Source organism: Peromyscus eremicus, chromosome 10 (genome assembly GCF_949786415.1).
Source record: "Peromyscus eremicus chromosome 10, PerEre_H2_v1, whole genome shotgun sequence".
Lineage (NCBI taxonomy): Eukaryota > Metazoa > Chordata > Mammalia > Rodentia > Cricetidae > Peromyscus > Peromyscus eremicus.
In genome coordinates, this window is record NC_081426.1 from 90012568 (window position 1) to 90024864 (window position 12297).

At 45.7% G+C, this 12297-nt stretch overlaps 1 protein-coding gene across 1 annotated transcript in view; it reads right to left on the bottom strand.

Annotated features, from left to right (window-relative positions):
- Window positions 1–3259: 3259 nt before the first annotated feature.
- Wdfy3 (WD repeat and FYVE domain containing 3) overlaps window positions 3260–12297 on the bottom strand; it is a 220212-nt gene continuing 211174 nt past the window's right edge. Inside the window, exon 67 of the mRNA XM_059274816.1 lies at window positions 3260–6544. Coding sequence (XP_059130799.1) covers window positions 6415–6544 — 130 coding nt within the window. The 3' untranslated portion in view covers window positions 3260–6414. The remainder of the gene's footprint in view (window positions 6545–12297) is intronic.

Consider the following 12297-nt stretch of genomic DNA (forward strand, 5'->3'; position numbering starts at 1 on the left):
GGACCATTAGTGAGCATGTCTTCACCACCAAGCTCTGGCAACAAAACACAAGTGCCAGCTTTGATTGAGAACGGCCTTGGAGCTGGGCAGTGGTGGCACACATCTTTAATCCCAGCACTCAGGAGGCAGAGTCAGGCAGATCTCTGTGAGTTCGAGACCAGCCTGGTCTACAGAGCTAGATCAAGGACAGGCACCAAAACAACACAGAGAAACCCTGTCTCGAAAAACCAAAAAAAAAAAAAAAAAAAAAAAAGCATGGGAGCCGGGTGGTGGTGGCACACATCTTTAATCCCAGTACTCAGGAGGCAGAGACAGGAGGATCTCTGTGAGTTCAAGGCCAGCCTGGTCTACACAGTGAGTTCCAGGACAGCCATGGAAACATAGAGAGACCCTGTCTCAAAAAACAAAACAAATAAGAATGACCTTGGTGAAACAGTAAAAATGAGGACTTTTGTTCAGTTTTGACCTTTCAAGAGTCACAGTGACACCCCAGATGCTCTGGAGAAGCTCTTGGGGTTGAACTGTAGAGTGACTGGCCCCTTTTCTTGAAGAACACTGTTTTTACCACAGAACAAGCAACAGACTCTGGCTCTGTAGCAGACATGATCAGAGATGAGCCTGCACTTCAAAGAGAACAGTAGATGGTGTTGATTGCTAATGACTAAAGTTTAGGTAGGAAGGAAAAATTAGAATCTTGGGAAAATAAGTATCTACTGCCACAGAACTCAGAATTTCCTATGGTGCTGGTAATATTTTGGTTCTATATATGATAATGTACCTTTGGGGACATCACATAATGGAATATATGAGCACCTGGAAGATCTTCTGATTCTGCAGCAGCAGCACATAGCTCCCTGTGACACTGGCCACTAACATTTTTGTAGCACATTATGAAGCTTTATGGTTATGGAAAGAGACACAAGACAGACAGATGTTATGACAAGTTTGTTGTTACAGATATGGATTCTTGATAAAACTCAGTCTTCAAGAAACTTAGAGCCCAGTGTGGTGACACACACTTGTGATCATAGTACTTGGGAGGCTGAGGCAGAAAGATTGCTGTGAGTCTGAGGTCAGATTGTACCACATAGCAAGACCCTCTATAAAACAAAATATCAGGGGCTGGAAGATGGCTCAGTGGCAAAGTCTGCCATGAACCATGAGCCCTGAATTGGGATCTTCAGAAGCACCCATGTAAATGTCAGGCATGGTTGCCCATGACCGCGGCACTTAAGAGGTAGTGCAGCATGGCTTGTTGGCTAGGTACAGTGAGAGCCTGTCTCAAAGGATAAAGTGGAGTGCGAGGGGGGGGACGGACACGGGGGACGGGGGACAGTTCAGAAGCTAACGGTGGTTGATGCCAAGCCTGGAAACCTGAACAGAACAGACTCCTCAGGTTGTCCTCTACTTCCACATATGAGTCATGACATACATGCACTTGAGGGTGCTTGAGTGCATGCATGCATGTGTGTGTGTGTGTGTGTGTGTGCGCGCGCGCGCGCGCGCGCGCACATGCAATAAATCTAAGACAATGGTTTTAATGAAGTGCAAAGATAGGGTCTTTCATTATGGGCTCCATTCTGATGTTAATCTGTGGCCTCTGCATGTGCACACCCATATGTACACACAACATACACACACCCTAAACAAAACCCCCACAAACAAAAACCTCCAAAGAAAGAAGCTTAAAACTACAAAGAGGCACTTATCTGGGGGAAATTATTAGACCATTTGTTAGCCCGGTTTTCACTTGTTCAGTGAAGAGTAAAAGAAGAAGAAGCTGGAATTCAGAGGCAGACCCGAGAGCCCACCTGCCCCCTAGGAAGCTAGACACCAAAGAGCTTTGTACCACTATAAAACAGCTCTGGGCCAGCGAAACGCCTCCGTGGGTAGAAGGGACATGCCACCAAGCCAAACAACCTGAACCCGATGCCTGGGACCCACCTTCACGTACACACAGCACACAATAAGGACAACTCCATTCTGTTTCTGTTTGTGTGGGGTTGTGAGTGGAGGCCAGAGGTAAACATCAGGGTCTTCCTCAGCTGCTCTTCAGCTTATTTTTCTGAGCTGGATCTCTCATCGAGCTTGAAGCTGATTTGGCTAGAGTTGGACAGATCCCGGGGAGCCTCTTGTCTCTGTTTCTCTAGAACCAAGATGGCTCAATCACTGCACTTGTGGGTTTTTGTCCTCCCCCCCCCTTTTTTTAACGAAAGTTATTTATAGACACATGTACTTTGTTAACATGGTTTCATCATTGTTGCTTTAAAAGGAGTTACTATGCCAGGGCAGGTGGCATAGGCCTTTATTCCTAGCACTTTGGAGGCAAGCAGTTGGATCTCTGTGAGTTCCAGATCAGCCAGGGCTACATAGCAAGGCCCTGTATTTTCTTTTTTTTTTTTTTTTTAAATGTTACTAAATATAATTTTACATCTTAGCTTTTACAAGACTTTAAATATTGATGTATATTAACCATATGAGAAAAAGCTATTTGAGGGGTAAGTCTAAGACTAAAAAGCTGTGTGTTATTCTCCCATGCTCTGCATGTGAAGGGCAGGAAACAAATGAAAAAAAAATTGAGACAGTCTAAATAAACCTCAAGAGTGGTCTCTATTTGTTTCTTTCCTGGGAATGCTGCTACCTTAAAGCCAAATGGCTAATGATGAGGATAATGATAACACCAGTAACGGGCTGTCAATCTCAAGTCTAGGAGGTGAACTGGAAGGCACAGCTGCTCCGAGTGGCTGCAGGACTTCAGAAGATGGGTGGGGTGGGACATGGATGGACACACACACACACACACACACACACACACACACACACACACACGCGCACGCACGCACGCACACGCAGTTGCTTTTTACAATGACAAATAGAAAACAATGCTTAGAAAAAAAATGAACCAAAATCATGCAAAAAGGTCTTTTTTTGATAGGCCAATTCAAATTTGAAAGCATGTCCCCCGGAAGCCACTGGCCTCCCTTTTTTGCCACCCCCCAGTCACCAGCCTGGGGAGCCCAGCATGGCTGGGAATTCCGGATGTCGAAAGCCTGGTTCATAAGGATGCACTGTAACCCTAACGGCTCATCTCTGCAATTTAAGCAGAGAGGAAAGAAACATGCACAACCAGGAAAACATAAGTATGGAGGAGAGGAGTTAGAATCACTTTTGTTTTACTTCTCTGAAGAATTTAATTTAAAACAAATTTTTTTTTGTGGTAAATAGTAGGTATTTATTTGAAATGAAAAAAATACTTAAGTACCTGGACTATTGCATTTAATCACGGATTGTAATTGTCTACCTTTTTGCATCAGACAGAGATACAGTGAACACTCAGAATCACAGACTGCACACTAGATCGGAGTTCTTCAGGCCTTTTACATAACCACCAGAGAAACAGATATTGGATTCTGCAATATAGTACAAAAGTCCACAATCAATCCAGTCGTAGCCAGTATCTTCAATTTACTTCTGTTGCTGTACAAATAATTGGCCAGTACTAGGGCTCACAAGTTAACAACGGGACAAAAATATACATCGCACTGACACAGAAAGTCAGCTCTGTTAATAATGGTCATGCAACAAGTAACCAAACTTGCTGAAATTAAAAATACTTTCTAAAAACATTTTAACAGCATAAATAGTTTATACACAGTTCCTTTACCAAAACAAAATGTATTTAAATGATACAAAGCAAAAATAAGTTTCTACCACCTTTATACATAAGAAAGTGCAAAATAACTTATCTAGAGTGTTTGCTATTCTCCAGAGGGCTGGCTGCTATGGGCAGCTACTTCTTGTCTTCAAAAGCATGACGTTACACTTGCACACTACACACGGATGTGCCAGAGTACATGGATGCGTAGGGATGGATGGATGGATGGATGGATGGATGGATGGATGGATGGATGGATGGGTAGAAGGATCAACAGATCAGGCTGGAGCCCCGTGAGGTACTCAGAAAAAGAATACAGACCACAGGAAAGTGGACACACACAATGTTGCTAAGCAGATTGGCACAGAACACAGAGGAATTACCAGAGAAGCAATGAGCCAGCGGACGTGAGTGAGTGCGCTGCCCTATGTGAGTGACTGTGATTTCTGCAGAAGTGAAAAGAAAACAAAAACCAAAACTGATGGAACAAAAAAGTTGCCCACAGCACCAGCTGCCAGAGGAAATACTATTGTGAGGGGTTTGGTTTCCACCTACTAGCTATGGAAGTTGTGTTTGAAAGTGTAAGAGCGTTCATCCCATAGAACTGTGGGCTAGACAGAGAAACAAGCTTCAGGTGGCTACACACACATTCCTAGAGTCAAGTCCTGGAAACACCTCTGCCATTGGGTATGGGGAAATGTGGGTCATGGGCCAAAGGGGGGCGCTTCTTTTAAAAAGTGTAGAGTAACACTGCTACAAAGCATCCAGAGGCAGACAGGGCCAGCCCACCACCATGCAGCAGCAGCAGCTTCTGCAACTGGGGAACACCAGTGTCCTCCTAAGGACTCGATGGGGGGATGGCGGTGCGTGAGACACAGAAAGAAAAACAAAGCAAAAGCAACTTTTCTTCAAGTGAAGAGTTAATGCCAACAACCCTCCTCCACGTGTCTAGTTGAGCGCTTAGAAATGGAAGTGCTGGAGTCAGTTTCGCTATGTATCATAGACTGCAGGCTGAAACCTCGAAAGGAAGGTTTAAATTTGGGAAACATAAGGCACTAAAGCAGCCGTCACGGTTTCTCCTGGAGACCTGCTGATCAGGAAGAACAAACTTGTTCTGAAGCTGCTTTCAGCCCATTGGGTACAAGGTCACTGTTGTACCAAATGCCTATTTCTGGACACATGTGCATATATGTGCATTTTAGTGCATAAGTGTGCCTGTCACCAGGGCTAAAGATGGAGAGTTAGGGAAGCCAAAGCCACTGTCCTTTGAATGATGCCTCCCTCTGTGAGGGTGCCAAGGCCTGTCCTTCTTGGGCCATTAGTGATTCTACGTTGTTCAAATCACAGGGCTTTTAGAGTTGTTCATATTATTAGCACTAAGTATCTGAAAATGTTAAAATCTAGATTAATTGTTTTATTTGATTTCATATATATATATTTATATTTATGTACATAACACACATTTTAAAAAAATCCCACCACCAAAGCCGTTTCTCTATAAACTTATCTCTTAGCTCCCACCAGCTAATCCTCCTGGATTTGTGTGTTCTGTATCCAACTAGTAGAACAAATTAAATAACTAAATATTAAAATACTGTAATTATATTCATAGCAAAACCAAAAAAATAGACATCGATACAGTATAAATCTCACTGTTTTCAGGTAGATGGCCTTAAATGGTAAAGGTTCATTTTAAGCAGTTCTGACATGATCCAGTTTTACAAGGTTTAAATGTTAATTCTGTACACTTTTTTTAAACTCTTTTTTGAAAATAAGATGTAGTAGAACACAGTGTCTCCAAAGACACACACTTGTTATGTTCTATGCAGAGAAGCTAATTTGGGGTTACATGCAAATATATTTTCATTAGTTGAGGCAGGGCTATGCTCTGCTTGACTGACATTGGTCACCTGATCCCCTTTAGACGATGCTGAGGTGTGCTGGGACCACGCAGCCCACAGGTCAGTTTACGGGGCCCGTCGTCACATCAGAACAACACTGTGGCGGTATGCAGCCAGAACACGATGCTCAGGTATTCACAGGTTACCCCATGACCACACTTCTTTTCTCCCACACTAGCTCCTAAAGCAGGGCTACAATATTTTGGTTACTAGCCTATTTTTAAGTGGAGATACTGTGGGCAACTTGAAAGAAATGATATCAGGCACACAGGCTTGGTTTGAACAGGAAAAAAATATTACAGATAATGTCTTTGAGGATAAAAAAACCCATATTTATAATTGAGAGATGTTAGACAAACCTTAAATAGTTCATTGAGTTAGTGGCTTAGTTTGAAGTCTCATGTTACAGGCAATTAGGTCCTTATTTAGAAAAAAAAAGGCCTTTATACCTATTTACAATATACACAGCTGCTTGCAAAGAAGTCAGATTTACAACCGTTTTCTAGAAGCCTTATTTTTAAAAGTTTTTGTTGATTTTTTCCAAATAAGGATGAATAGCTCTATAAAAACGAGATGCCAGAAAGACAGCTGGGAGCACGGCGTTTGCTCTTGGAGACAGCTACACTATGGGTGACCCGGGTTCTGAAACACTCCTGGGAACCACCTTGCTTTCTGCGTGGGCTGTTCACGGCATAGTGCCTGCCAGTCACCAGCCTCGAACCCGTGATCCATGATCCCTTTGAACTCGACACTTCAAACACTCAGCCTGAAGAGGTGGGTAAATGGAGACTGCTTCGATGTCCTCAGAGCCATGGCAGGACCCCAAGAGCTCCCCAGGCCATGGTCGCGTCAGCCCCCTCAGTCCCGGCAGTTTCGAGGCCCATCTTCCACCCCTCTCTCGTGCTGTAGGCTGTAGTAACAGTTCTGACAGACACGCACTGGAGAGGAGATCTTCAAGCGCTTGATTTCTGACTGAAATCGACTGCACCTGAAGGAAGGGAAGAGAAGTTAGTCACAGATCCTCTCCACAGGCCACCAGTGGTGAGGACACGGGCAATGTGAGACTGGACTGGAAAGCAGCCGCCTGGTGTCAGAGAGCAGGACACCAGAACATGCCCAGCGCCACGCTGGTTGGTGCTCGTGCCGCTGGCCCAGGACCAAAGAACACCGCAGTGAGTAGCCTGCGGAGACGCCAGGAGAAAATGAGAAAAACACAACAGAGTGAGGGTTCACCCAGCTGCGAGGCTGCAAAACTGCATCTACCCTGAGGCCAGTAGCTTTTCACTGCTTGGGAACCACTGCTCTGGGTCAGGGAGATGGCTGGTGGGGGTGGTGGAGGGGAGCCTGATGACCAGCCAGGAGATCGGAGTCTCATCCCTGAGCTCCACATGGTGTGAGTAAAAATCTGACCACCTTGAGTTTCCCGTGACCTCACACACATGCCGGGCTGTTTCCCAGTTTCTGGCTATGGGTGTGGCAGGTGTGGCAATGTTGTCATTGAGCCTAACCTTCCCCCTTTGATTGGAAGACTCAATGCCCATCTTGCTCCACTGCCCACTTAGATGTGTTTCCTTGTTTTGAATTTCTTGCCTCCTAGGAACTGCTCATTTTATTTCTGACAATTTATATTAGTTACATATTTCTCAATGGCATTCAGGGATATTTCTACACATGTGCAAGCATGCACTATCCAACCACTCATCCCTTCTGTCTTTGTCTCCACCCCCAGCACCTTAACTAATATCTACTCATCACTACTTTCAGGTCAGGCCAACTTTTAGTTATTCACATTTTAAGTTTCAGTATATGGCCTTGACTGTGTGATATATTTGTCTTTCTCTGTATGGCCTATCTCTTTTAGCACAAATGTCCTTCAGCTTCATTCCGTCATCCTTTAAGGACAACGAATACGGTGTGTGTACATATGCACCGGAAATTTATACCATTCTTACATTTTATTTAGCATGTGTGTGTGCATGCAGCACATGTGGAAGCCAGAGGACCTCTGGGAGTTTGTTCTCATCTTCCATCATGTGGGTCCCTAGATTTGAACTCTGCTCACGTGGCTCATCTACAGCCATTTTGTAACTATGAATCCACTCATTCATTGCTGGATACCTAGGCCGACCCTGCCTGTGGCGTCTGTGACTCAAGCTACGATGAACACGGCTATGCAGGTCTCTCATATGCTGACTGACTTCCCTTTCTTTGGATGTATACTCAAGGATAGCTGGGCCGCGTGGCCGTTCTTAGTTTTCCATCCACTGCACTGATTGACATCTCACAACAGTACGTAAGAGCCTCCTGTCCCCAGGGACATTTGTTACTGTTGTATTGGGGGCAGCTACTCAGACTAGGGTCAGATGGAATCTCACTGTCACTCTGATTTGTATTTCCCTAATGCCTAATGACCCTGAGTGTTATCTTATATATTTATTGGTTATCTGTGAAGTATCTATTCGGGTCAGTTTTTAATCTAGATTATCTAGTTTTTGTGAACGTGTTCTAGATGTGAATCCTGTGAATAGCTAGCAGGTTTTCTCCCTTTCTATAGGCAGTTTCTTCAATTGCTCATCGCATGCTTTTCTGTGCAGAATCTTTAGTGTGATGAGATTCCATTTGTCATGTTTTCCTTTTGGTGCTTTGGAGTCTGATCTAGAAAACTGCCTAAACCAGTATCTTTTTTTTCCCTTTCTATGTAGCCCTGGCTGTCCTGGAACTTGCTCTGTAGACCAGGCTGTCCTTGAATTCAGAGATCTGCCTGCCTCTGCTGGGATTAAAGGCGTGTGCCACCACTGCCCAGCCTAAATCAGTATCTTAAAGTGTCTCTCCTGTGTTCTCCTTCGGTACATTGAGAGTCATTTGAGCTGACTTCCATACAAAGTAATAGAGAGGGTCAAGCATTAATCTCCTGTACATGGTGACCTAGTTTTCCAAACCCAGGGTTGAAAAGGCTGTTATCTTCAGTGTGTGTCTGGCAACTTATCAGTCAGCCACAGTGCACAGGCTTACCTGTGTCTGCAAACTGGCCCACTGGCCCACCAGTCTGCTTCTATTTCAGCACCATGCTGCTGTAGCTGTTATGACTGATTTCTTTTTGTTTCCATATTAATTTTAGGGTTGTTTTCCCTAGTTCTATGAAGAATGCCATTGGTATTGTGAAGGGGACCACAATGAATCTGAGCTTACTTTGGGTAGCATGGACATCTTGACAATATTCATTCTTCTAGTTCGTGAGCACGGGAGGCCTTCCAGCCTTTTACTGTCTTCTTGCATTTCGTCCTTCAGTATTTCATAATTTTCACTTTGTGTGTGTGTGTGTGTGTGTGTACACGTACGTGTGCAGGGCAGAAGTCAACCTCAGGTACTGTTCCTTAGGAGCCATCCACTAGGTTTCTGGAGACCACTGACCAGGCTAGGCTGGCTGGCTGGTCCCTCAGCACCTGCAGCACCAGGCTCAGCTTCTCATATGGGTTCTGGGGTCCAAGTCAGGTCCTCCAGCTTCCATGGCAACCACTCATCATCCAAAGGGTCTCCTTAGCCAGTCTTCACTTCCCAAGTTGTTGATTCCCAGCTATGTAAGCTTTCCATTCTGACTGCCTTCATCTGCTTTGGTATGTTTGAAGCTGGCTATACAGAGCTATGCCACTGAGGAAGCATCACATTACACTGGTTTTTCATACTTTTCCTGTTCTTATATTGAGGTCTGTACATCTCAGAGAGGTGTACTGGTAAGTTTTAATCATCAACCTGACACATAAGTCACTTGGAAAAGCGAGTCTCAATGGAAGGACCTTCATCCAGTTGGCTTGTGGGCGTGTCTATGGGGCATTTTTTCGATTGCTAATTGAGACAGGAAGGCCAAGCCCACTGTGGTCAGGGGCATCTCTGTGCAAGTGGCTCTGGACTGGATAAGAAAGCTGGTTGAGCGTGAGCCAGAGGCAGCCAGCTGTGTGTAGCCTTCCTCCACGGTTCTCCCGTTACTGTGAGTTCCTGCCCAGACTTCCTTCAGAAATGAACCTTGAAGTGTAAGCCAGCCAAACCCTTTCTGACCCAATTGCTTTGGTCATGCTATTTACCACAGCAACAGGAAAAGCAAGCTGGGACAGGGGTGAATGTCTCCACCACTTTCATGAGATAGGGAGAATTCTACGGCCATGTCTTGGAGTATCCACTGTGCAGTGTTGAGTTTATGTCCAGATAAGCACTATACTGCAATCTCCGGCCTCTCTGGCTTCCATTAGTGGTGCTGGGCCAGGACCTTCTGGATGGAGGCTGGCGGGAAGCCCTGCATCGTGGATTTGTGTGCTAGGTGTACTCGGCAGTGTGGTCAGGTGTGGAGTAGACGGCAGTGTGGGGGTTAGCGGTGACTGCTAAAGGTGCTGGAGGTCTTCTCAGGCACTGCTGCTGATACTGCCACCTGTAAAAACCTGTCACCAGCTGCACCAGTGCAGTTGGGGGGCCTGAAGGCTCTCCTCTGACTCAGGTATGGGCCCAGCTGTTTCAGAGGAAGAGCACCCGCTTACAGCACTCACGCCCCCTTGGTCAGCAGTACACAACCAGAGAGTGTGTGTTTCTATGATTATGGCAGGGACCACCATAGCTGTGTGGACAGCAGGAGCTGTTATTCGCTCTGCTGCTACTGTGGTCATGCCTGCAGAGAACGAGATTGCAGCCTCCCTCCCCACCCTGTGCATGGGGGTCATCTGGGAAGACCTGGGAGCTTGCCTCTTCCTGATTCGGAAATGCTTGCAGGAGTGGGTGAGAGTGGAATGCAAAAATCGCTGGCCAAGTCCAGGCATCCAGAGGCTGTGTGTCCCGTGGCTGGGACTGTGGCTGTTGCACTGCTACGGACATCTGGAGGGTCCTTTGTGCATGGGAACAATGGAACCACAGAGTTCTTTTCTTGGGAACTCTGTGGGAGGGTGGGAGTCAGTGTGTCAACAGCCTTCCTTCTGTCCAGGTCCCTGTGTAAAACTAGTCACAACTGGCCACACCCTGGAGGACAGGCTCCACTATCCTTGATGCCTCTTGCAATCTGTGCTGACATCTGCTTTCTAATTAATAACTCCTAACACTGGGTGTCAGGGTTACTCTGCTGACCCATGTTTGGATCCTGAGGCAGCTACCCAGGAACTAATGTGGCAGAGTATTTGTGGAGTCTTGTAGGTGAGAAGATTCATGGTATTCTGACCTTGGAGCAGTCCAAATTCAGATAACGGGTCTGTTTTCAAGATGGCTCCTGGCGGTTCATTGGGAGATGAAGTGATAGGCCCCTGTGCAGACTCAGGTTTTGAGGCTAGCTAAAGCTACAAGCCGGTATGGGCTGTGGCGCTTCCCAGGATCTCCCATGGCTGCCTGGCTGCTTTGCTGTGATTCTCCTTCATCTCTACCAGGTAGAGGGCAGACATCTCTTCTCCGGCACCACAGCAGGGCAGGGCAAGGGGAGAGGTATGCTGGGATATTTTCTTCTATGTTGCCTTTGTCTCAAATCTCAAGGTTTTATGAGGTTTCCGTTTCTCTCCTGTTGATTTCCAGCGTTCACTCACAACCACTCAATTTGGGATGCAGCTATACCCATGATGCTTTGGGTCTGTGGATAAGCAGGTAAATACTGGATGGTTCTAACCAGCAATGTGCTGTTTAACCACTGCCTGTCTAAAAGGTGCTTTGCACAAGTTTTGTCCTTCAACATTTTGCTTATCTCCTTGACCATTTTTCTTTTCCTCCTCTTCCTCCTCCCCCCTTCTTCTTCCTCCTCCTCCTCCTCCTCCTCCTCCTCCTTCTTCTTCTTCTTTTTTTGTGGCTTTTCAAGATGGTTTCTCTGTGTAGTCCTGGCTGTTCCTGGAACTCATTTTGTAGATAGACCAGGCTGGCCTCAAACTCACAGAGACCCACCTGCCTCTGCCTCCCAAGTGCTGGGATTAAAGGTGTACGTTCCCACACCCAGCTGATCATTTTTATTCTTCTGTACTAGAGATTGAACCCTGGAAAGTGAGACTGTTGGTTCCTCATAAATAGGAATACAGGGTGTACCAAACATGCTAGCAAGTGTTGCAAGTGACTGCACCCCGGTTCTGCAATCATTTCTTAAAAGCAATTTCTTCGGCTTTTCTTGTGGAGTGCCTCTATAGGCTACTTGGCATATGTCCATTGTCTTTCAAAAGTACTGAGGGTTTCTTTGCATACAGTAAAGTAGGAAATGATGCTGGGCATGGCATTAAAAGTCACTTTGAGCTTGGACTCTCACAAAACAGAGATGCAGATTCATATTGTTTACCTGGTTGTCAGAAAATAAACCAAGTGCTTAAGAGGGTCACTGGACTGACACCATCAGGAGCAGAGGGCAGGAAGGCTGCGGCCAGGCCGCTCCTTCCCACCCAGCTTCCTCCTGGGCCTCACTTAGCGCCAGCAGTTACCACTTAGCCAATGCTCTCAAGAGCCTTCACCGCACATATGAAAGAAAGCCATGGATAATTTAACGAATTACCTATACTCAAGATTTTGAAACCAACACAAAGAACAGGTATTCGGCAGTATTGAGCACCACACTGGGGTGCTACTCCACCGGTAATTAAAAAATCAAAGCACAGTGCTACATGGCAGGATCCTCTGCCCCACCTCATACAAGTTCCAGTCAGAAATGCTGGCAGTGATATTCCTGCTAATTCACCTTCAATCTACTACTAAGAACAGGGGTTTAAGAAAAAACAGTAATTAGAACACCTTCAAATCCCAGCT